Raw genomic sequence first — 24,816 nt, 5'->3', positions numbered from 1 at the left:
GGTGAAGACAAGACATCAGTAACTCCCCCAAATGAACAGAACAGCTGTCTTCTTTCGGAAGAAAATAGCTGAGCAGAAAAGGGCAAGAAAATGTAAAACGTCTAGTGAAACATCAAGAAAGTAGGCTGAGGGCAGAAATGAAGAGGACAGAATTATTATCCTATCCTGTGTTTTGAACTTACGTCATCCTGAGCAAGTCATTGGCTCTATTTTACATCATTTCTTCTCTAGGTCAAATGAGGGATAGAAATTGGCCTGATTAATGGTACCGGGAGACGGCTTATTTTTACAAAAGTTCCAAATCTCTCAAAAAGTAGGGAGCCCGAAAATTAGTGATATAAAGTCAAAAACCTTTGAGGAACTCAAAAAAAGAGCTTATACCTGTTTGTTAATGGATGCCAGGGAAATTTCTATTCCAGTGGTGGACGGGCTGAGGTTTAGATATGAACCACCCAGGCATCTCTAAATTGGGTTTTTTTTGGGAATTTTTACCTGTCCTAAAGCCATACTGGAGGGAGGGAGTACTAAAAATTATGTCTCTCCCACACATGCTGAAAAATGGCTAAGCAGAGGACATGTGACATCAGCATACCTGAGCAATCTTGGTTTTCTTCTGTTGGAATTTGCAGAGCCGCAGAATCTGGGAACCTGAGGAATCACTGAACTGTTCATGGAATGGGTGTAATAGCTTTATGGACTCTCCAAAACTAGGGAGAAAAAAACCCCAAATACAGTGGGAGGTTTTTTTGTGTGTGATAACATAATAAAAGGAAGTTGATTTTCCCACTGGGATTAAAAAAGTATGCTTACCTGCACACGGCAATCTGACCCACTTCCAGGAGGGTTAAAGCATTTCCAATCACAGCCAAAGATTCAAATGCCAGCTATGAAATAGAAAGTTACGGGTTGAAGGAATCAGAATATGCTCTAGATCAGTGTCTCTTAACCTTTTTTATACCAAAGAGTCCATAGAAAATGTTATTTTTGGATGGCACACAGGGAATGACAACATGGCTATTCACAATCAACCCTAGCTAATCCAAATCCTGAGACCCAGAGTCCATTACACTAGTAGCAAAGGTCTGCTCTAGACATCATGTAATAAAAGTGATCTTATGAGATTTGGTCATAAAATTTTCAGAATTTTTCTCTTTTAGGGGGTTGAGGGAACTATACAAGAGGTAATCTCATATGGGTAAAAGATATTAACCCCTTACATAAATGATAGCATGGTCTTAGAATTTAAATTTCATTAAAAAAATGATGATACTTGTAACAACTAACATCTACTGAATACATACCAAGTGCTAGGCATTAAACAGAGTGCATACTTCATTTAGTTTTCATAGCTCTGAAGGAGACAGATACTGTTACAATCTCATTGTTCAGAAGATGAAACTGACATGTAAGAAATAAATTGCCCAATATCATGTGGCAATAAGTGGGAAGCTTGGAGCTGAACCCAGGTTCAGAGGTCACATTCTTTTTACAGCAGAGCACAAGTACAGACTTAGGTTGCTCATTGGTTCATACGAGGTAATAGCATCAATGCAAAGAACATTAATTACTCTTCCAGGTGCCTGGATGGCTCAGTTGGTTAAGCGACTGACTCTTAATGCCAGCTCAGGTTATGATGTCACAGCGGTGGGACCGAGTCCCAAGTTAGGCTCCATGCTGAGAGTGGATCCTGTTTGGGATTTTCTCTCTCCCTCTTTCTGCACCTCCCATGCTCACTTGCTCTCTCTCAAAATAAATAAATAAACTTAAAAAAAAAAAAAATCACTCTTCTGTATCCATAATGGTGGTATCATAATTCTTTTCAGGCTGTTAAGCCTTGTGAATACTATTAGCATGAAATAATTTCAGACTTAAAGAGATGTACACAGAACACTTTTTAAAAATCAATGATATTCAAATATGTTGTACAAGGCCTTAAAAAAAGTTTTAACGGTACACTGCATTTTGTGGAAAATAAACATTGTCAGAGTTACTCTTCTACAGCTAGACAGGAGCACAGCAAGGCTACAAAAACAAAACAATTTCAGGACGCCTGGATGGTTCAGTTGGTTAAGCATCTAACTCTTGATTTTGGCTCAGGTCATGATCTCATGGTTCATGAAATCAAACCCCACGCTGGGTTCTGCTGACAGCAGTGAGCCTGCTTGGGATTCTCTCTCTTTCTCTCTCTCTGCCCCTCCCCCACTCGAGCGCGCACACGCTCTCTCTCTCTCTCAAAATAAAAAAAATTTTAAAGGTCTCTAACAGGCACCAATTATTTGAGATATCCTGAAAATGCCCTTTTGAACTCATTTTAAAATATTAGGTCCTCTCCAACATAGTAGCACATTCTCAGAACAGTAATTGGTATTTCAAAGTGCTTTTTGCCAGATCATACTTAAAACTTTTAGGTAGCCATCGAGCATGGGTTGGTATTAATTTCTTCTTAAGTTGGCGCTGTGCTTCCTTACCTGTTTGGTATGGTTGTCTACCATGCTAGAAGAGTCATCAATGGCCAAACAAATCTGATACTGGCGTTTACTGGGCTTGGTCCTCCGAAGCCAAATCTTGTCTTTCCGAAACTGACTAGCAATGTATGGAATGACCTTCCGCATGTTCAGCCGCTTCCCAGTTCGGTAGTCTCCTCTATTAAATTTACCCAAATGGGGCAAAGATTAGTTAACAACTGCTCATCCTTTAATAAGTTTTTTAAAGAATAAAATCACATTATAATACATTTTAACCAGTAATACCAAATAACCAGTAACCTGGCACACTCAAGTGTCATCGTCAACTGAGAAATGAGGGCAGCCAGAAAAGCTTGAGTATGTGACAATAATAATTAGGTCCTTCCAGGAAAGCTGCGACAGAATTTAAAAATTAGAAAAAAATGTTTGCACTAAGTAAGTCTTAAGAGTCTTTTCTAATCTGAAAGTATGAGTTTCGATAAACCTTTGCAAAGATCTAGGTGAGTAACACGTACATCAAGCCCATACACACCAAAGGCTCTGCTGATTTTCACATCAGATGTTATTGAATCAAAGCAACTGCACTCGCACCAAACTTCGCAGACACTTGTTTTTAGAGAGAACAGGGAAAAGGGTATGGAATAACATATCAGTGCAGCATAAATAGCAACCTAGAAGCCAGCACTTTAAGTGGTTAGGGGCTGAGCCCAATGGAAAAGGTGACACTGCACCCTTTTGGGGCACAGTGAGTGTGCCCAGTGGAGGAGACTTACTTCAGCTTGGCGGCCTGGGTAGGCTCCAATATTAGACGAAGCTGTTCACACAACTGTTGTGAAAGAGGCGCAGTTAAGGCCAGGTAACTCTGCCACATCTCCGCTGCAGCCTTCTCCTGTGACAACAACACTAGACGTGACCCTTACAATGTCAGAGCCAGCCAAAGTCATTACAGCAAGATGAGGGTTGAAACAGTAGCAGAAAATGACCCACATGAACTTTGTCAGCAGAAGCTAACTCAGCAGGCTGCCATCTAGTCCACATCCTTAAAAATGTCTCTTTTACCAAAACCACAACTCACCATTCCGAACGAGAGAGGGTGAAACAACAAGGTAGAAAATGTTGGAATGCATGACCAATCAAAACCTAATTCTCATTATCTACGAAGAGGATAACCTGAACACTGTGTGGGTGGGGAGCCGTGAATGGGTACTTTTGGTACCAGCAGATCCAGCCACTTAATCGTGGGCTCTCAGGCTCAAGTTTCAAAAGCAAAAATGATGAGTGTGCTTCTTTCCCAGACACAAAGCTCCAAGTATGGCAGAGCCTTCATACAGGTATGTAGTAGGAAGGATGATTTATAGGCACAAAATAAAAGACAGAAAACACAGTAAATTTAGGATGTAAAGTCATTAAAAATGCAGCTTCTGATTAAGCTATGCTGCCACATTAAGTCAGCCAGCAATATTCCAGGTGGCCTACTGTGAGGATGACACATTTTGACTCATTTCTCAACCAATGTCATATCTGTTCTCTCATAGAGCTAGCAAGAGAAATTAAAGGAAATAAAGATATCAGCTTTTCTGTGGTTTAATTAAGCTACATATCTAGTGGCAAAGTAGGCAGAAAGCACTGGAAAGACTTAGGCTTCAGACTGTAATTATAGTCTTCATACACTCAGTCCCCTGTACAAAGGTAATTAGTGCTAAGAATGTGTTAAGCTTACTAGAACTTAAAAAAAAAAATCAAGGTATCTTATGAAAGGACTGGTGACTTACTTCTTCTGGGTTTCCAGATTCCTGTGGATGCCATGTTTCCAGCTGCTTCTCCAGCTCCTGTCTTAGCTCACTGACATCTCTTAAAAAGGGCTAAGAAGAGAAAGCCACAGATAAGAGGCAGCATAGATTGAAATCACCAACTCCTGTATCACTGGCTGCCTTCTTCCCAGCAGTATGAACTACAAATACATCCCCTGAGACACAAAGCATAAGCAAATTTAATGGCACAATAAGAAGATGCCAGACAACTATTCTTCTGCTTCCCTTTTGCAGAGACAAGATAAAGGAAGTTTTACCATTTAGAAGAAATCTATCCAGCAAAATAAAAACAACCCACAAAGGTATCAATATCACAATGTTCTCTGAATAATCTAGACTGCTACTAAGTCAAATGATTAGGGAAAACAACTCAGTTAAATCTGCTTTTCCTAAATTAGCAGGCATGAAGCCATATACTCGCTACTTCATCAACAAGAACTGAATTGTACCTACAGGCTCCTCACACAAAGATGTCCCATGTCCACATGGGAAGAGTAGATCTAGATCTGTGAGCCTGAGGCTGGAGGACCAGGCTCACCATCACAGCCAGGTCAGGGCAGACCACCCACACTGACCCTGGGATCAGCTGCTAGAACAGCATGATCTGTTTAATTTTCCTAAACACTTGGATAAGGATAAGATGCCCCCAAACGACCAGATATTCCATGAAGTTCTAAAGACAAAAATTTTAAAGCGGTTAATTATATTTTGTTAACTTATTAAAGCAATAATTTGTGAAAATTTTAGTACCTGAAAAACTGTGTCCACGAGGAACTGATGGGCTGTGTGAATGGTCGAATCTCGGCTTCTTTCTGGTTTCACATCCTCTGTCCTGCCGTGGGATAGGTCAGTTCTGGGATCTTGGTCTTCCTCTGTTCTAACAGCTTGGGTCTCCATCTCCATCTCATCAAAGCCTATTTGCATACAAGGACACTGTTTCACTTATCCTGATATTACACAAAGACTGAGCCTCCAAGATTGCCTGCCGATCTTAATAATTACACTTCACTCCTGCATCTCCAGCACATTTCCACATGTTCTTTCTCTGTGGGACAGTCACTGCCGATTCTTACTCCCCTGACCTCCCCTCCTCCCCACTGTGATGTCGAAGGTGGCTCTTCTACAGAGAAGGAGGGGAATAGGGGAGACTACACTGTGTAGTATGTGACTCTTTAAACTACATGCTTGTAGAACACTGACAAAAAATAAAAACTAGGGGTGCCTGGGTGGCTCAATCAGTTAAGCATCCAACTCTTGATTTCAGCTCAGGTCATGATCTCACGGTTTGTGAGATCCAGCCTTCTGCTGGGCTCCAGGTTGAGTGCTGAGCCTGCTTGGGATTCTCTCACTCTCTGCCCCTCTCCCCAACCTGCACACGCATGCTCTCTCTCTCAAATTAAAAAAATAAATTAAATAAATAGAAATAAAAACTAAAATAAAATCCTAGATCCATTTTATAGATGAGGAAACTGAAGTAAAGAAAATATGAATAATATGCCTTAACCTATAATGTGAATAAGAGGCAAAGTGTGAATTCTGAATTTTCATCAGAGCTATGCCATTCCCACTATCATATGATAGCATGGTCAATAGTTCTTGACTTAGGGGCGCTTGGGTGGCTCAGCCGATTAAGCGTCCGACTTCAGCTCAGGTCATGATCTCACGGTTCATGGGTTTGAGCCCCACATCGGGCTCTGTGCTGACAGCCAGCTCAGAGCCTGGAGCCTGTTTCAGATTCTGTAGTTCCCTCTCTCTGACCCTCCCCTGCTCATGCTCTCTCTCTCTCTCTCTCAGAAATAAATAAAACATAAAAAAAAAATAGTTCTTGACTTAGAACAGTCAATAGTTCTAAAATCTCTGATAGGGCAGGAAGCAGGGAAAAAAAGGCTTTTCAATTTGGCAAGTTCTTTTGAACTTGTATTTATTGCACTGCTGATAAAGTGATTTCTTAACGTGTTAGATGCATGTCTTTATTTTTTAGATAAATTTCCCAGTAATAGCACTTGGTCAACTATGAAATGGAACTATATGTAAGAAGTTTGGTTACTTTTACACATGCATTTTCCTCATTCTATTTCCATAAAGATTTTGCTGCATTTTTGCTAAAACAGTATATTTTCATACAATTGAAAACATTTCTTTAATAACCAAAAGCGTGTCTTCCTGTCATAACTGAAGTAGTAAGTGTCCTATTCTTTTTCTTCTACAAATTTAAAGACAACCGATGGCATCTGCCTGAAACTCAGGCTTCTGAGGTCTCCTTGAAGGACAGTGTCTCCAACGCCACTTCTCCACTTTCTGACTCTCAGGTGAGACACAGTGGGGATTTCACAGGCAAATGAACGCCTATGCTATGGGTTATGACAGAAAACCAGATCAGATTATACCACATGAGAGTGACCTCTGTAAGTGAGCTTAGGAGGGATCTGTTCACCGTAGGACCCACCGGGTCTCGCTGTGGTCCCTGACTTGAACTCCTCTGGCTTCAGCTGCTCCGCGTCTGCTGCTTGGAGCTCTTCCTCCTCTGTGTCCACGCAAGCATCCTCCATCTCCTCCTCCTGATCCTGGCTGGAATCCTTTGCAGACTGTTGCTGCTCCTTGCTGGCCACATCTGCCAATAAAGCACACAAACACATAGAAAGCCTAGGTCTTTGCAGAACACAGGAATCATGAGTGGGTATACTTTGTCATTTTTCACTTCTGAGATCTTATTAATGCTGGTTCTCCTGCTGGCCAACTATATGGCATGAACACAGTGCTTGGCTTGTCTGTGCCCCAGATTGCCCTACTGACCTATTGATGTAACTGCCTATTCTCCACCAAAAAAGTAGGATGCTTAGCTAGGTTTTTACTGCTATTACAAGAGACTGAACCAGAATAAACAGGCAGGACAAATGACTCAGAGCAGCTAATGGAATTATCCTCCTTTACCAAGTTATGAGTGGAGATATTCTAATGATCAGTGTATAACACAGGACACAGAAAGAGCAACATTGAAGATGTCCAAGCACTGTGATCTTGGACAAGTTCTTAAATTTGTCTGGCCTTAGTGTGTTCGTCTATAAACTGGAAATATCGTAGCTTATAAGATTATTGCAAACATGCCATGAACATGCAGCAAAGGCTCAATACAGTGTTTGGTACAAAGTAAGAGCTCAATTCATCGTAGCAATTATTACTGCTTTATTTTTCTAAAAAGTGAAGACGGAGAGAAAAAAGTAATTCATGATAGAGCAATCATTTCTGAAACTATGCTCAAAGATAAATATCATCTACACAAGTTTACGTACTAGGAATGAAACATTAAGAAGTCACCAAAAGAACTAAAAAGGGAGACTGAGTAATGACTGACCACTCCCTTCTTATGTGTTTTCCCCCCCTTTTCACGTATGAGAAAAACACATATTTCTAGTTTACAGCTCCTGTCATTGCAGGAAGTGACCTCACTGTGACAATGAAGAAATGTCCAGGTCTCAGAAACCTGGAGATTAGCAGTAGGTTTGGATGTGGGCAGCTGTAAGCAAGACTTACAAAAGACCCTAAAATCTTGAACACCTGCACCTGGCTACAGATACTTTATAACCAAAACCAAACTGTATTCCCCGTATAATTCTTACTAGAAAAAAAACATTTTAAATAGGCATTTCCCATCCCTAAGATGGTTTCTTCATCTGCTGGGCACACAGTCATATAGCATAAACTCTCAGAGAGCTCTGTGAGCAAAGGAGAAGGCTTCCCTGAACCTACCATACGTCTGTGCATCATAAGAGTCACTGCCTTGTTTGATGTGCTCAAAAGCATCTGCGTCCTCCACCTGGGCCTGGGGCTGGACTGGCCCCTGCTCAGTGTGGCTCTCCATATCCACAGTCCTCAGCCGCTTATGCACACGCTCATTGTGATCACCCATAGAGCGTTCATTGTCAGCCTGTCCAGGTTTCCTCTTGAAACTCTGCAGGAAATATGAGGAAATCCATTAGAGCTTTGTAATGGTAAAAAGACTAATGTCTATCCACAGGAGGCTGATTAACTAAATTAGGTACAGCCATACGAAAATGGAATTCAGTGCAGCAGTTAAAAAGAATAGTCAGATATCTATACACAAATATATGATGATCTCTAGGATACACTTTGTATCTGAAATCTGTTACATATGCAAAAATATCTATAAAACAAAACTGACAGCACCAATTTACTCTTGGAGGGCTTGAAAACAGGAATAAGATGGAAGCTTTTTAGGGGATTGTTTTTTATACGTGAATTTCATATCATGTACATGAATTATACCCCGTTTTAAAAAAAAATCCTAATTTTTAAAGCACAGAAAAGTAAGGACAGCGGAAAAAAAACTAGCTAGTCCTGGGCAACCGTACCCAACAACTGGCTCTTAGGCTGTGTAACAGGAATAAGGAGGAGTGTGTGTGTGTTTGTCTATGTGTGTCTGTGTATGTGTGTACATGCACCCACACGCGGAAGAAGCCCCAGTTTCCAACAGGAAAAACCCCATAGTCCTAATCTGCTTACCGAAGCCATCATCAAACCTTTGCTGAAACAACAAAGCCTGGGGACATGGCTTTTTTAAAAAAACTGCTACACTTAGTGCATCCTTTTCACATGCAGCCTTCACCTAAGTTTAGCTGAAGAGGGACAGAGACCTGTGTGTTCTTCCTCGTCTGTTTCTGGGAAGCCAATCGAGCAATGAAGTTGGATTCATGACCTTCTGCCTGGTTTGCATCTGCAGCTCCACTCCCGTGTTCCTGGGAAATCCAAGCCATGAGAGAATGAGGGTGGAAGATGCTGTACAAACACCTGCTTACTGAGCTGTATTTCGCACAGCTTCTCTATTATTCTCCTCTCAAGAGTCACATAATACACCTGCCTCCCTGCTCCGGAACTGAGCCAGGAGTAAGGCCTGGCCTGTGGGCAAGAACAGGAGCATCTAGATCCAGATATGTTACCCTCTTGAGTGACTTCGTTGGGTAAGACTGATTAGTTCCTTGTTTCCAGGACAGTTATGGCTCACTCTGAAGGCAGGATAGACCTCGACTAGAAACGAGGCTCTGCCATCAACCAGCTAGCTATATGCCCTTGAGACTGTCATTTCACTTTACTGCAGCTTAACTCAAATAGAAAATGGAGAACGTCCTAAGAACAATAACCGGCTATCTTACAGGAATACTGTGAGGACCTGAATAATGAAAATGCTTCACACCTGCCTAATGGGCGCTCAATAAACACAGTGGAGGGGGTACAAGAAGTATAAACAGGTGTTATTATGGTGTGAGAACTGCGTTCAACGAGGCGTAAGGAGTTGTCAAGGGTCACCAGAGCAGCTCCTCTGACTTTCAGTGCTCTTTCCATAGCATGCCAGTCACCCCGACTGTGGCCATACACAGCATATTACTCAGCTCAAGGAATAAAGAAGAGCTTTTGCTTTTTAAATTAAAACTTTTAGAGCTTGGTGAACAGCAAGGAAAAGGAAACACTATTTGAGGCATATTACTACATGAAGTCTAAATGTAACCTTTCCTTCCTTGGGAGCATTCTAAAAATTAACATGAACCTGTTCTCCCACAAAGAACTCTAAGTCAAATAGCTTTTTCTCATTAAGCACAATATTTAACTATACTGTGTAGCAAATAGTCTAGGGTTTCTTCCCAGAGGCATATAAAAGAAGGTATCCGATCATTTCCCAAAGAATAAGAGACAATCTTTTAGATGTCAACAACAAAACAATATCACACACAAACCAACTACAGCTAAATGGGTCATTTCACACAGGGAAGAGAGACTCCCCCCACCCCCAACAGAGGCAGCTGGCAAAAGCAGTGAGGGCCTATCACCTCCTTTCCTTGCTCCTTCTCGGGTGCGGCCCCGGCCAGCTCCACAGCCTGTGCACTCTGCACATTCTCCACCCCGGTCTGCCCGCAGGAGTCATGTTCTTCCCTCTCTGTGGCCTCTGGCACCGGCTCCTCTGTGTCAGAGCTCTCCCTGCTGCCTTCTTCTTCTTCCTGCTTCTGCAGGGTAAGCAAACACCACATTAAAATCCTCTGGGGGAAGAATATGAGGCAGGGGGCTGCTATAACAGGCAGGTGTCCCACTGCTCACCATGGGGAGTCTACAAAGCGGGTAATGGCCAGAAAGGGTCTACAAGGGAAACTTAAAGCTGCTCAACAGCACCACCTGGTGATAGAGAAGTATCCTAAAGATTCTGATCAGAATAAGGTAACCTCTACTCTGCACTATTTTTTTTTTTTTAAGTTCATTTATTTATTTTGAGAGAGAGAGAGTGCAAGTGGGGAAGGGGCAAAGAGACAGGGATAGAGGATCCCAAGCAGGCTCTGCACCACTAGTGCAGAGCCTGATGTGGGACTTGAACTCATGAACTGCAAGATCATGACCTGACCTGAAGTTGGATGCTTAAATGACTGAACTAACCAGGTGCCCCTCTGCCTCACTATCATTTTTAACATGAGACAAGCCAGAGACCCCACAATACCTGGGGCTGGAGACCCTGGTCAACAGGAACACCATTCTCTGCATTTTCGTCACTGGCTTCCTTGTCCTTGTCTTCCAGAGACTGACGCTCATCCTCTGAGTTTTCTTCAGGATGTTCAGCAGAATCTTTATCTTGGTCATCAGTTCCTGTATCCATCCCTTCTTCTCCCACGCCCTTGTCATCTTCACTGGGGCCTTCTTCAGGTTCAGGTTGACCCTGACCTTCATTGTGGTCAGCCTCAGTCTCTTCCTTTATTTCCTCAGCTTCATGACCTGCTTCTTCAGTATCCATTGGCTTTTCTTTAATTTCCAAAGGATTCTCTTCTGGATAGATACAACAAAAAGAAAGAACACCGAATTTAACATGATTTAACATGGGATGGAGTTACACAGGTGTGTAATTAGTCTCAAGCCAAGAACTGGCAAACTATGTCCCAAGAGCCAAATCTGGCCGACATATTTCTGTAAATAACGTCTTAATGGAATACTGCCACATCTACTTGCTTACCTATGTATTTGCCCCACCCAATCTGTATTGCCTATGGCTGCTCTCACACTACTACAAGAGCAGAACGGAATTTCTGCAACCTCTGTCTCAGTTTATGGCCTGTAAAGTCTGATATTTATTACCTGACCCTTTACAGAAGTTTTGTCCACACCTGCTCTAAAGCATACTTGTATGTTACATACAATTTTTTGGATGGTGCATTCATTAACAAACTCTAAGTAATCCACTAAAAAAATCCCGAGAGATGCCAAAACAATAGGAATATTTTACAACAACAATAGGAAATGATATTATCTTTGGGAATAACTGGTCTATGTCCTTCTTTATCATACACAGAAAATACAACATACATTGAAAGGAAACCATCTTATTTGGAAAAATTTTATTTAAGAGAACATTCCTATACTTTGGACACTTCAGAAATCACAGTTACATTGTTAGCAAATAATTATTTAAAATAATAGCTTCTTAATTTACATACACAATAGCTTAAAGTGAGTTTGGGTGTTTTTCTAGAGCAAACAGCTATTACACTCTCAATGGATTTTTAATTTTCTTAATTTTATGCTGGCTTACTTGTTGAATTTAAGGTTGAAGTCAAATTCAAAAATTATATGGTAATGAAATGGGCTCTGAGGCAACAACTTATTCAGTGCTTAAAAAGTCAGCTAGAATTTAATGTAAGAAGTATGGCCTTTATAGATGTTGGGAAATTTTCTTTTCCTTTTTTAATAAAATTATATAAAAATTAAAAAAAAAAAAGCCAGAGATTCAAAGACTGAAGACCTGTTCTTAGCATGAGGAAAGCCTCTATGAAATCTTCAACCAAATGATTCTGGTTAAATAGCAATTTCATTAATTTATTATTTTTTTAACTACTGAATACTTTAAACATGGAAAATGCATTTTAAAATTATAAGAGCCAGGGCACCTGGGTGGCTCAGTCAGTTGGGCGTCCGACTTTAGCTCAGGTCATGATCTCACGTTTCGTGGGTTTGAGCCGCACATCAGGTTCTCTGCTGACAGCTCAGAGCCTGGATCCTGCTTTAGACTCTGTCTCCCCTCTCTCTGTCCCTCCCGCAACTCATACTCACTCTCTCTCTCACTCTTCACTCTAAAAATAAGTATTATAAAATAAGCAAAACAAAATAAAGTAAAAAGACCCATATACTTACCTCCTAGATTTGTTTCATGTGAACATTTTGCCGTATTTGTACCAAACTTCTGTCACTTGTTTTTAAGAAACAAATGGTTCTGTGTACAACTATCTGGATTCTGGATGCCTTTGCCCTTCCTACTTCCTCAGAGATCAACATAACCTGAAGTCATGTTTTATTTTGATATTTTCCTACACTTGATGTACACATTAACAATATACAGTATTGTATTAAGTTTTTACATAAATGGTATCTCTTATTCTTTTGTAACTTGCTAATTTTGTTCCAATATGGTGCTTTGGTTTTGTTTTTTTGAGAGAGAAAACATGGGTGAACAGGGGAGAGGGAGAGAGAGAATCTTAAGCAGGCTCCACACAGCAAGGAGCTTGAAGCACGGCTTGATCCCACAACCTTGGGATCATGACCTGAGCTGAAATCAAGAGTCACTCTCAACCAACTAAGCCACCCAGGCACCTCTCCAATATGGTGCTAAAAAATTTTTTTAATAGCTTTTCTAAATAGGTAACTGATTCATTATGAAGCAGAGTGAGGCTAGCACATATTTTTCTCTTTGGATACCCACCATGACTGAGGACCTTCTGTTACAGGGGCACTATGTAATGCTTCCAATATGAGACAGCTCTCCCTAGGGAAGTCACTCAAACTGAACAATAGGTGACAGGCAGATTATTGTCAAGTGCCATGTGATTTCTTGATTATTCAATTTCATACCTCACTAAAATGACTTCATATTTCAAACTAGACACACGACATAAGCACAGCAATCAATAACTGAAACAATCATTTCCCTAAGAATGCTGTAACAAGGCTTCGCAAGAGGCCGGGATATACCCAGACTGCAGGGTTCACATCAACCCATGAGGTGGGGCATCGAGACAGCGGTGGGGAAATGAAGCTTTGGGTGATGAACCATCACCTGGGTACTGTAGCACTAAGACACAGGACAGGAGGGGAAATTAATGACAAACACCAGGTGGTTCACTTTAATTCTTCTCAGCTTAAGTTTTAAGTCTACGCAGGCAAGAAACACTATAGAGAAAAGGCAAATAATTTTCTCAAACTGGAATTGAGCTGACCAGACATGATTTATGACCTGGTCATAATATGGCCTGAAGACATAGTTACTGCTCATTTTCAGGGAGTTCCAACTGGTCTCTTTAGGTTTTAAAAGACACACCTCCTTCTTCTTGGTCTGTGTCCTCACTATCATTCTTGTCTTCACTGTCTAGGTTCAAGTCGTCTGGAAGGTCCAAGGCCTCAGGTTCTGGCAGCTCTTCCTGATTGCCATGGTAAGGGTCCACCTCATTCTCATCATATTCCCTCTTTGACAATGGAGAGAGCAGAGGGGGAAAAAAAAAAAAATCAACATTTTTTTAAAAAGTAGCATTCACATGTAATTAGTTCTAAGCACTTATGCTAAGGGAATACAAGATTTCTTCCCAAAACTTTCTCCCACACATTAGAATTTTACTGATGTTTCTAGAATTTTCATGTTGGATTTTCAAACTTCACACACTGTGCAGGTGCTACACCGATAAGAGGTACTGTGTTACTTAAATTTCAAAGGAAACTGAAATTTATGAGAAGATAAAGAGAAAAGAATCATAGAACTTAGCTTCCAAACTCTAGCATGAGCCCAAACAGCATGAAGACTACCTCATTAGCAACCAATAGTTATATATTTTATGTCCTGTTGAGAGACTTTATAACATGTTCTTTTCTCAGGCAATGGGGAAATGATGAATAGGAAAAAAATGTCTTGAGACTCCCAGGAGCTGTGTGAGCAGCCCTGATCTTGAATCAGGAGCAGATTGGATTCAAACCCTCATTACTTACCTCATCTATTTGTTCATTAATTTTGTCTTGGCCTTGTCTATCATCAGCAACTTCTGCTTCTTCATTTTCTTCCTTCTTATCTTGGTTTTTATCTCTGTTTGACTTCCCAGCATCCAAGCTGTCATCTTTGGCAACAAGTCCACAATCTTCCTAAATATCAGAGGAAGGAAAAACAAAATCATTACTCTCAGTCTAAGAAACTGCTTTCACATAGGCTGATTCTACCTAAACTAGCTCTTAGACATGTATAATGTCTGTCTATTGAGCCTATTCTCTGGAACATCCAGCTGACAGGGCGTCGTCCATGACCTGGGAAGAACATTCTGGCTTCGTCCAGATGGCAGCAGTATTAGCAGGTGTGTGAACAGTGGGGTGGGTCACACTGTGCTGCTGCAGTGTCACACCCAGCCCTGATTTCTCCTAAGCAGAGGGGTGGGGAAGTTCAGTGGCCAGCAGCAGAATAAGAGCATTCGCCCAGTTTTCTTTATTTCCCTCCTCCATAACACGTGGGATAGCCCAGGCCAGGCTACTCTTTTAGCTCTGAATACAATCAAGTAAGACAGAGAAAACAAAGAAGAAAAAAGAGGAATGGAAGAAAGAAGAAATAGAAAAGGAAGAGCAGTAAATGAGAGGGAGTGATAGCTGGTGGGAAGACTGTTTCCTCTCAAGCTGGGGACTACAGGGTGGGGATAATCTTTTAATTACCTCATCCATTCCTGGTCCTGTTTCTTCAGTTTTACTGTCTTCTTCTTCCTCATCTTCCTCCTCCTCATCATCACCCCAAAGTCTCTCATCTAGTTTGTCAGCTTCCTCACCATTCAGATCGCCCATCTGTTTATCCAGGTCTCCACCTTCACTATCTGATTTCTCATCATCTTCTTCTGAAAGGAAAGGCACTGAGCTTGCTTAGAGTTAGGCAAATCCCCAACCTGACTGGGCCATGTGCAGAAGAGGCATGGACCCACTGCCTGGCAAGTGCCCCACCTGAGGTTTACTGCTTGCATTTTACAGACACTGCACAGGCCTTTAGATCTCTTGAAGTAGTCCTACTATGTTCGGCAAACTATTTGAAGGAAAAAAGAAGTCTGTGATGTGTGGTATTAACAAAGAGAAGGGTAATGGAATAGCTGTCAGAGGGTGTCCACCTCTGGTGCTGGGGGTAATATTCATTATGAGATTCAGCAACTTTAATGGGCTCTGGTTTATCTATGAAATGAGAGCTGAACTACAGGATTTCCAAGGTTCCTCCCCATCTCCAAAATACTATACACTTCTATCTTGACCATGTTTCAAAATCACATGTCTAACTCAATCAAAATTTCTTGCAATTGTTTTTGCTCAAGGTCTACTGTGACAAAGGTTACATTCTTATGCTACTTAGGCAAGCATATATGCTTTTCTTCTCTAAGGTCAACTTTCATTTCTGCAAGATCTTCACTTAAAATAAGACACAATATCTCAAATTAAGCTCTGGAGAGAAATTTAGGGGTCATAGCTGAATTATGGTACAAACAAGACAGGTGACGATGTGCTTTAAAATACCATATTCTCAAACCATTTGTAATGAAAGCGAAACATTTATATGTTAAGTTAAAAAAGCTGACTATAGAACTATTTATGGTCTCTGGTTTATTTAGAAATAAACTAAAATTAATTAAATAGTTTGGCTGGTAAGCCTAAGGGCTATCTATTTTACTCCTGCATTTTTGTTCCAAATAATCTATAACAAACATCTATTATTTAAAAAAATTTTTAAGTTTTTTTTTTTTTTTTAAAAAACTACCCTGGAAAAAAAAAAAAAAGAAACGAAACGAAACTACCCTGAATAATTTACTTATAAGCTGAAAGCCAAGGTCTGTCAGGGATCTCTCTCCTTGTTCCCTCAAGGTTCCCTGAAGGGGAAGTCATTGCATATAGCACGTGAGGCAGCCAAAATACCAGTCAGTGTCTTAGCTTGCTCAGGAGAACCTCCAGAATGGACTCTGGATTTCTGCCTCCATGGAGATGGTGATGAAAATGAGCATGCTGAGGTTTCATCTGCAGTTATGCAGAGTAATAAACTTGGTTCCAAAAGATTATAATAGGCTCCTCATTGAGAACGTGTGATTTCCTAGATAAAATATTTTTTAAAAACAAGAATGAAGTGACAATCTCAAACCTTTTTCTTCAAGTTCCCCATCATGCATTTTCCCATCAAAGTCTTCTGACATTTCAATGGCATTATCCTCGCCCTTAATGTCTGATTTTGAGTCAGGATCTTCTTTATCCTTTTCTTGACCTTTCTGAAATGTATCTTCTGCCTACAGCAGAAAGTGTTATAGACAACATAAATAAACATTGTAACTTTACTAATGTTTATTTAACTCTAAATAAAATAGAAATACATAAATGCCAACATTAATGATATAAAGTTATCTCTGGAGAGAGAAAAAAGGAGAACCAACAGAGATAACCATACACAATAAATTCTGGTTTGCTTTAATATATCTGTAATTTCCAGTTTTACTGCATTGTGATTAAAGAATATAGAATTTTGTTGAAGTTTTTCTTCATGTGAATTGTTTTAAAAAATCCAGATTTAAAAACAATATGCAGTCTTAAAAAAAAAGAATATGCGTTCTTAAAAATATTCAATCTTATTATATTGTCCAGATCTTTAATATTTTTATCACTTTAGTTTCTCATAGACAGTAACTCAATGTAATTTTGTCCACTTTCCCTTAAACTATATATTCCTATATACTCTATGTGATATTTGGGCCAAAGATTTCTGATTGTTCTTTCATTATGGTTGGATTTTTAAAAATGCTTTTTTAAAATACAAAAGTAATAAAATGTCATTAAAAGAATTCTAAGCAAAACAGAAAGAGTCAGTTTCCCATGGCACCACCATCCTCCTCCCAAAGGATTCAGCACCAGTAACATTCTGGTGCATCTTTTTAACCATGAAGACACCAACACACATTTAGTAATACAGGCAATCTGTAGCAACACCTGCCTCCCAATATCTTTTGAAACAAAAAGGGACCATACCTTCACAAACTGTTTGGCATTCTACTTTTCTTTTAACTGAAAAAATGTCTCTTAGATACATTTCTATGCTGATATATATAAAACTATTTCATTCTAACTTATAACCTTGTTCTGCATGGATGGTAACATAATTTAAATAATTCCCTCTTGATAAATATTTAGATTCTTTTATAATTTTACCACTATAAATAATATTATAGTGAATATACTTGAGTAAAAAAACATTAGCATTTCTATCAGGAAACATGGAATTCCTTGGTCAAAGAATACACACAATGTAAAATCTATGAGATATTGCCAAATTGCTCTGATAACTTTTAATCCACTTAATGTTTTTCACATTCGATTGCACCTTTCTATTAAATTTCATTTTTATCTTTTCTCCATGAGAAAAGTACCTTTGACAAAGTTAAATTTGAGAAATAGAGACGTGGCAAATAAAAAAGAAATATATTATGTATTAAGCAGAGTTCTACCACATCAACACTAGCATAACACGATTTTTTTCCTCCACTTTTCCCTTCAAAGGATGAGAGTAAGTTTGAATTGGCTTGGCCCTTTAGTTTTAATAGTTATAACCATATCTTAAATAAAAATTTATGGTCTGCTTTAGACTTCGAATATAGGCGCTAAAAAGAAATTCCATTATCTCTTTAAAATTTTATTTAATGTTTACTCATTTTAGACAGACAGAGCCAGAGCATGAGTGGGGGAGAGGAAGAGAGAGGGGAGACACAGAATTCCAAGCAGGCTCCAAGCTGTCAGCACAGAGCCCAATGGGGGCTCGAACCCATTAACCATGAGATCACGGTCTGAGCCGAAGTAGTACACTTAACCAACTGAGCTACTCCACTCAGGTGCTCCCCATTATCTCCTTAAAAAAAATTTTTAATGTTTTATTTTTTGAGAGACAGAGACAGAATGTGAGCAGGGGAGGGGCTGAGAGAGGGAGACACAGAATCCAAAGAAGGCTCTAGGTTCTGAGCTGTTAGCACAGAGCCGGACACGGGATTCGAACCCACAAATACAAGATCATGACCTGAGCCAAAGTCGGACGCTCAATCGACTGAGCCACCAAGTGCCCCAAGAAATTTCATTATCTCTTGTTCTTCAAGTCACAGTTGATAAATCTAAATAAGTGCTAATATGTAAAAACAAAAACAAAAACAAAACAAACAAAAAAACCCACTCATTTCCAAATGAGATAGGCATTTTAAAAAAGCCAACAGGGGTGCCTGGGTGGCTCAGGTGGTTGGGCATCCAACTCTTGATTTCAGCTCAGGTTGTGATCTCGCAGTTCACAAGATTAAGCCCCACGTCAGGCTTTACACTGACAATGTGGAACCTGCTTGAAGTTCTCTCTCTCTCTCTCTCTCTGCTCTTGCCCTGCTCACACACTTTTTTTTTTTTAAGTTACCCAACTGCCCCTCAGCTTTATTTTTTTCTAGTAAAATATTTTACGTTTTTTTAATATAATTTATTGTCAAGTTAGTTAACATACAACACCCAGTGCTCATCCCAACAAGTGCTCTTCTCAGTGCCCTTCACTCACTTTTCCCTCTTTCCTGCACTCCCCCTTCAACCCTCAATTTATTCTCTGTATTTAAGAGTCTCTTCCAGTTTACCTCACTCTCTGTTTGAAATAATTTTTCTCCTTCCCTTCCCCCATGGTCTTCTGTTAAGTTTCTCAAGTTTCACACATGACTGAAAACATATGTTATCTGTCTTTCTCTATTTCACTTAGCATAATACCCTCCAGTTCCATCCATGTTGTTGCAAATGGTAGGATTTCATTCTTCATTCATTGCCCAAGTAGTATTCCATTGTGTATATAAACCACATCGTCTTTATCCATTCATCAGTTGATGGACATTTAGGCTCTTTCCAAATGTGGCTATTGTTGAAAGTGCTGCTATGAACACTGGGGTACATGTGCCCCTATGAATCAGCACTCCTATATCCTCTGGATAAATCTTAGCCCAAGTCATCTATTTCCAAAACATTCTTGATTCCAACCAAAAGACGATATAGACTAAAATTTTTCAACGGGTCTTAAAGATATAAAATAAAACCTATTAATAGTAAACAACGGCATTATTACTTAATGCAGTGGTCAGTTAAAATAGCCTCGTTTTTTATCTTTCAATAAACCACTACCAAAAATACTCTAGAAAATCATCCACAAAGACCTCCCCACTTAACATAACAAAATTTGGGGGCGCTTGGTGACTCAGTCAGTTAAGCATCCAACTTCAGCTCAGGTCATGATCTCATGGTTCGTGGGTTCGAGCCCCGCATCGGGCTCTGTGCTGACAGCTAGCTCAGAGCCTGGAGCCTGTTTCAGATTCTTTATCTCCCTCTCTCTCAGACCCTCCCCTGCTCACCCTGTCTGTCTGTCTGTCTGTCTGTCCCTCTCTCTCTCTCTCTCAGAAATACACATTAAAAAAAAATTTTTTTAAATAAAATTTTGGGGTGCGTGGGTGGCTCAGTCGGTTAAGTGTTTGACTTCGGCTCAGGTCGTGGTTTGTGGGTTTGAGCCCCACATAGGGCTCTGTGCTGAGAGCTCAAAGCCTGGAGCCTGCTTCAGATTCTGTGTCTCCCTCTCTCTCTGCCCCCCATTCATGTTCTGTCTTATTCTCTCAAAAATGAATAAACGTTTAAAAAAAACAAAAGTAAAATAAACCCCAAAATTTTAAATCATTTCCCTTTTAAATTATAACCATAACTAATGACTGAGCTACAAAGTTCCTTGGTCTGTAGGCTTTTTATTTATACTTGACTCCCTAAAGCTTTAGTGTTCCTAGGGCTCCATGGATCACAGCTTGAAACCATTAACTTAGTAATAACATTCATGTGTAAAACTTAATACTGAAAAGAAAGGGAAAGGGGAGTGAGCTTTTGTAAACTGTATGCATGTTTCACGCATATGAAAACATACCTGTTCTTCATTTTCAATCTTGTCACTCACATCTTTCATGCCCTCGCCTTCCCCAATTCCACCTCCCTCATAATCATGGAACTCAGTTGCTCCCTCTCCTGCTGAATCTTCCATGAATTCTTTGGGCAGGCAAAATCCCTTAAAAATAAAAGAGTGAACAGTTAAGCACAGAAGCAATTTAAAAAAAGGATTTCCAGTCTTGATACAGAAAAAAAATTGTTAGCTTTTTTCAGTTCAATACTTTTAAATCTGATGGAAATATATACAGTAAACTTTTGATATTCTTTTCTTCATTGATAACAGTTATTATGTAGTTTCAAAGCTTGACATCAGATTTAACATATCAGGTTTCAACTCTGTAGAGGCCCTTTAGTGTGTGGTAATTTTTCATTTGGCAAAACAAAAATCTGAATGAATTCTATCTGGACAGTATTTAGGTGCAAGTCATTGAGCAAGGGTAGAATCTCTCCATGTCTAAATCCCAAAGGGATTTTGTCATTCTTTATTTACTTCTCAAATTAGTAAGCTTGAGAGGAGAGAGAGGAGGGAGCAAAGATGTGTAACCCTGGAGGCTCGGCAACTTGAAACAGCTGCCATAGCAGATTTCATTTTTACTTCAAAAATTGAAGAAAATGTGGTATGGTGCTTCTCAAGTAAAATGTTAGTCTTAATATAAAAAATATGCCCCTCCTTCAACTCTTGAGCTAAAACAGCCGCCACATCTGGCCTCAGCTATTTTCTGCCAAGGCACCCTGACACAGGGGTCTAGAGTCAAGAACAGGTCAGACAGAAACACTCACGAAGTGTTAATAAGTCTGAGCCCCGTATCAGGCTCTGTGTTGACACCACAAAGCCTGCTTGAAATTCTCTGTCTCCCTCTCTCACTGCCCTTCCCCCACATGTTCTTGCACTCTCTCTCTCTCTCTCAAAAATAAATAAATAAACATTTAAGATAAGTTTAGGTATGGGCAGAATACGACCTTACAAGGCAGAGACTCAGAGGTCCTTCTGCAGGGCACACATCACTACAGTAGCTACATCGGGAATAGCCAAAGGGCTCCCAACACTTTGCTTATATTAAAACCTCCAAACCTCACTCCAAAACACAGGCCAAAGTCATTCTAAAACCTGTCAGACAACAGCAATCGCACAAGTGGACAAACAGAATTGACCCAAATCTCAGGGTATCCTCACCACACACTGTTGAACCGCTGTCTCGCATAAGGTGTGTGTGATGGGATGTGAGACTGGCTCAGTGCCCATCAGACAGAAGGAGCAAATAAGACACTCATTTATTTGTTACTCAACACATACACACACTTATCCTCTGCATACACTGCATGGGCTTGCCTTTCATTTTAAAACCCTTTCTAATAGTCCAGATACACGAACTAAGAACTCTTAACTATTTATAAGAAGCCTAGACCCCATCTTTAGTTTGTAAATTCCTATCTTCAAGTGACTCTCAACAGGATTGTACTTAGATTTGGAGAAAATCTTAAAATACTAAGGAAATCAAAACAAAACAATAAATATATATTCAATTGAAGGTAGTTCTCATAAAAATGCCAAGGAGTGTAGGCAGCTCTCATTCGTAAAATGAGGAGACTAAGGCTCAGGATGGCCTCTACAGTGTAGGGAGCTCATCAGTGGGGGGCCTGCTGGTTCGAAGACCTTAGTGGTAACAGGTGAAGCAAAAGGGTGCTGGACAAAGCCCTGAAAAATCCACAGGGAGAGCAAATCACCTCCTGCTATTTGCGAAGGTCCAAAATAAAAGCCTGTGAAACAAAGCACTAGTGGCTCCCGAGTATTTGGTACTGGCTACAGCAAAGTGCTTCACATAAAGTCTTACCTCCTGGGCAAGCTCCGTAAAGACCTGGGCAAGAACAGAGAGCAGCTTCGCAGTGCTACGGTGAGTTGCCAAAGACACGGTCAGGAAGAAGAGGACGAGGTCTGAGTACCTGGAGAGCATGGGCACCAGACGCACCAACAAGCAGCAGGACTGGCTGAAGAACTGCGGGGAAAAGATCACAAGGCCTGCTCACACTACATAATGGGTGCTGGGTTTTCTCTGTAATAAAAAATGTTCTGGAACTAGACAGTAACAAGAGTGGCACCATGTTGTGAATGCACTAAATGCCACTAATGGTAAGTTTTATGTATATCTTCTCTCTCTCTCTCTCTCTCTCACTCACACACACACACGCCTCTACTCACTGATATTTCTTCCATCTTCACACAAACCTTCACAAAAGTACACTTTAAATTCTGTCAGTTATGTTCCATTTAGTCAACAAGATGTTTTTTTAAAATAAGGTGTTTATAAAAGAATTCTGTTCAGAACCAAAGTCAGCACTGGAGTCAATGCTACAGTCTTACAACGTCCCACAACATAAGATGCTTCTCTGGAGTATCATGGAGGTGCCAACTTCCCCCTTTGCTAGCTTGTTATGAAGGGAATGGTATCTGCAGAGTGTGGCCATTCATTAGTCGACAGCAGCAACACCCACCATTAACATCAAACACCCAGGAATGTATGGTTAGGGTATGAAAGAATCCCAAGATAGATACCCTGGGCTGCATCTATGCATCTTGCAACTGTGACCCTCAGCTAGCAAGCTCTAAACTTTTCAGTCTGTGAGTCGTGTTTACCTGCTTGCATAAAGAAACCAAATGCTTAGTGATTTTTGCCATCAACGGCCTGCTTCGGGACCACCTACATGGAGCAAAGTGAAACCCACTTTGGAAGGCAAGAAGCTTGTGAAGAACTGCTGGTTACCGTGTGCTTTGCTGCCATGCCATCTTCGCCGTACGATTTCAGCCTCTCCAACAGCTCAGAGATGGCAGAAATTATTTTCTGCACGTGCAGAGCGCTCACGTCGGCCCACAAGTCATCCTCTAAGAGTTTTGTTAGATGTCCTGACTGCAGTCCCTCTAAGCCTGCTGCCTCTTTCATGCACAGAAAAGGAAGACATAATGAGTAACACAAAATAAACCCTTTTCATCTCCATTCATGCAGTCATCATTCCCAACATCTATCCTTAAATATTTAGCCAAAAAGAGGCATCTGTGTGGCTCAGTTGGGTGTGTATCTGACTCTGGCTCAGGTTTTGATCTTGTGGTTCATGGGTTCTAGCCCCGCATCAGGCTCTGTGCTGACAGTTTCAGAGCCTGGAAGCTGCTTCGGATTCTGTGTCTCCCTCTCTCTCTGCCCCTCCCCTGCTTGCACTCTTTCTTTCTCTCAAAAATAAACACACATTTTTAAAGATTTAAAAATATATTTAGCCACAAAAAGAAATTTAAAAATTAAATCAAGTATAAAAATAGTTTTTGCTTGATTTCAGACATACCACCTTCTTCTTCTGGTCTTGTCGAGTCAGTGTTCTCCTCTGTCTTTTTACTGTTTCTTTCTGCTAAGTTCTGGATGGCACAAAGGATGGCCCGGATGGCAGTTTCCACCTGTTCTGAAAAATCTTCCACAAACCCTTCCTCTAACATTTGGTTTCCTAGTAAGTAACAAGGTGCAAAACAAACAAAAAACCCCAGTCACTTGCTTCAGTGCCTCTGGAATTCATTAACAATCCTCACTTGTTATTTTTACAAACACCCACCTGTTAGCCACCTACTACAAGTGAGTCACAGTGTCAAACTGTGCTGAATACAAAGATGAATGAGACACATTCCCTGCTAACATGAATTACAAGTTAATCGTCTTTTATTGAAAGTTCTGCTAAAAGAATGCCAAAGATATGAAAACAGTTAAGATGGTGTGTATAACCACCAATTTAGTCCAAATATCAGGCCTAGTCTAAGAGAATTAATTGTCTGTTAACAGTGAGTGAGCCTGTGCTGCCTCCCTGCATGTGTGCTACAAAGTGACATGATCAATTCAAAGGCAAGGTACTCAAGGAAATAAGGCAGAGGGGCACCTGGGTGGCTCAGATGGTTGAGAGTCCAAGTCTGGATTTTGGCTCAGGTCATGATCTCATGATTCATGAGTTTGAGAACTACATCAGGCTCTGCACGGACAGTGCATAGCCTGCTTGGATTCTCTCTCTCCCTCTCTTTCTCTCTCAAAATAAATGAATAAACTTTAAGAAAGAGAAATGAGACAGAGTTAAGAGCTGGGGGTTCCAACCACACCTGCCTGCCTCAGAACCCTGCAGAGATACGTCTGGAACAAAACATAATGTGTCTTTAAGATAGTCTAGACTTAAATCTCTAAGACATCACCCCCACACCGGGCTTTGACTCCCTTGCTGAATGACAGACAGTCTTACCACTTTGGCTTCCTGAAGCAAGTAGATGTGTCTTCCAGGAAGTAAAGTCATTTGTGGCTTTACTGATTTCTCCTCTTAAATATTCCAGACTCTCAACTAATGCCATTTGCTGGTCTGTTTGCTCAACTTCCATCCCTGGAATAATGAACAAGGACTCCAGTTCTTGCAAATGAATGGACACTTGGGACAGGCAACTCAGCCCAGAAGAGCAAACTTCAAAATCTTTCCTGCAACAACAGAAATTCAATAATGTTGAGAGGAAGGGGCTGCCA

General features: G+C 40.4%; 1 protein-coding gene across 2 annotated transcripts in view; it reads right to left on the bottom strand.

Annotated features, from left to right (window-relative positions):
• The window catches only part of MDN1 (midasin AAA ATPase 1), a 166,802-nt gene that overhangs the window by 4,065 nt on the left and 137,921 nt on the right, over nt 1-24,816 (bottom strand). Inside the window, exons 80-99 of one of the 2 annotated variants that reach the window (XM_077750370.1) lie at nt 24,545-24,771; nt 23,615-23,770; nt 23,044-23,213; nt 22,117-22,278; nt 20,265-20,402; nt 16,452-16,593; nt 14,999-15,174; nt 14,294-14,443; nt 13,635-13,779; nt 10,773-11,095; nt 10,117-10,290; nt 8,929-9,030; nt 8,024-8,225; nt 6,723-6,887; nt 5,027-5,190; nt 4,238-4,327; nt 3,239-3,354; nt 2,469-2,643; nt 811-884; nt 593-707 (exon numbers count right to left, since the gene is read on the bottom strand). In XM_077750370.1, coding sequence (XP_077606496.1) covers nt 593-707; nt 811-884; nt 2,469-2,643; nt 3,239-3,354; nt 4,238-4,327; nt 5,027-5,190; nt 6,723-6,887; nt 8,024-8,225; nt 8,929-9,030; nt 10,117-10,290; nt 10,773-11,095; nt 13,635-13,779; nt 14,294-14,443; nt 14,999-15,174; nt 16,452-16,593; nt 20,265-20,402; nt 22,117-22,278; nt 23,044-23,213; nt 23,615-23,770; nt 24,545-24,771 — 3,166 coding nt within the window. The remainder of the gene's footprint in view (nt 1-592; nt 708-810; nt 885-2,468; nt 2,644-3,238; nt 3,355-4,237; nt 4,328-5,026; nt 5,191-6,722; nt 6,888-8,023; nt 8,226-8,928; nt 9,031-10,116; nt 10,291-10,772; nt 11,096-13,634; nt 13,780-14,293; nt 14,444-14,998; nt 15,175-16,451; nt 16,594-20,264; nt 20,403-22,116; nt 22,279-23,043; nt 23,214-23,614; nt 23,771-24,544; nt 24,772-24,816) is intronic. The other variant, XM_077750369.1, reaches the window with a different exon arrangement.

This window comes from Crocuta crocuta, unplaced genomic scaffold (assembly GCF_008692635.1).
Source record: "Crocuta crocuta isolate KB4526 unplaced genomic scaffold, BGI_CrCroc_1.0 scaffold9, whole genome shotgun sequence".
NCBI classification, from domain to species: Eukaryota; Metazoa; Chordata; class Mammalia; order Carnivora; family Hyaenidae; genus Crocuta; species Crocuta crocuta.
The sequence above is the reverse complement of the archived record's forward strand: the minus strand, read 5'-3'. Positions and strand labels throughout refer to the sequence as shown.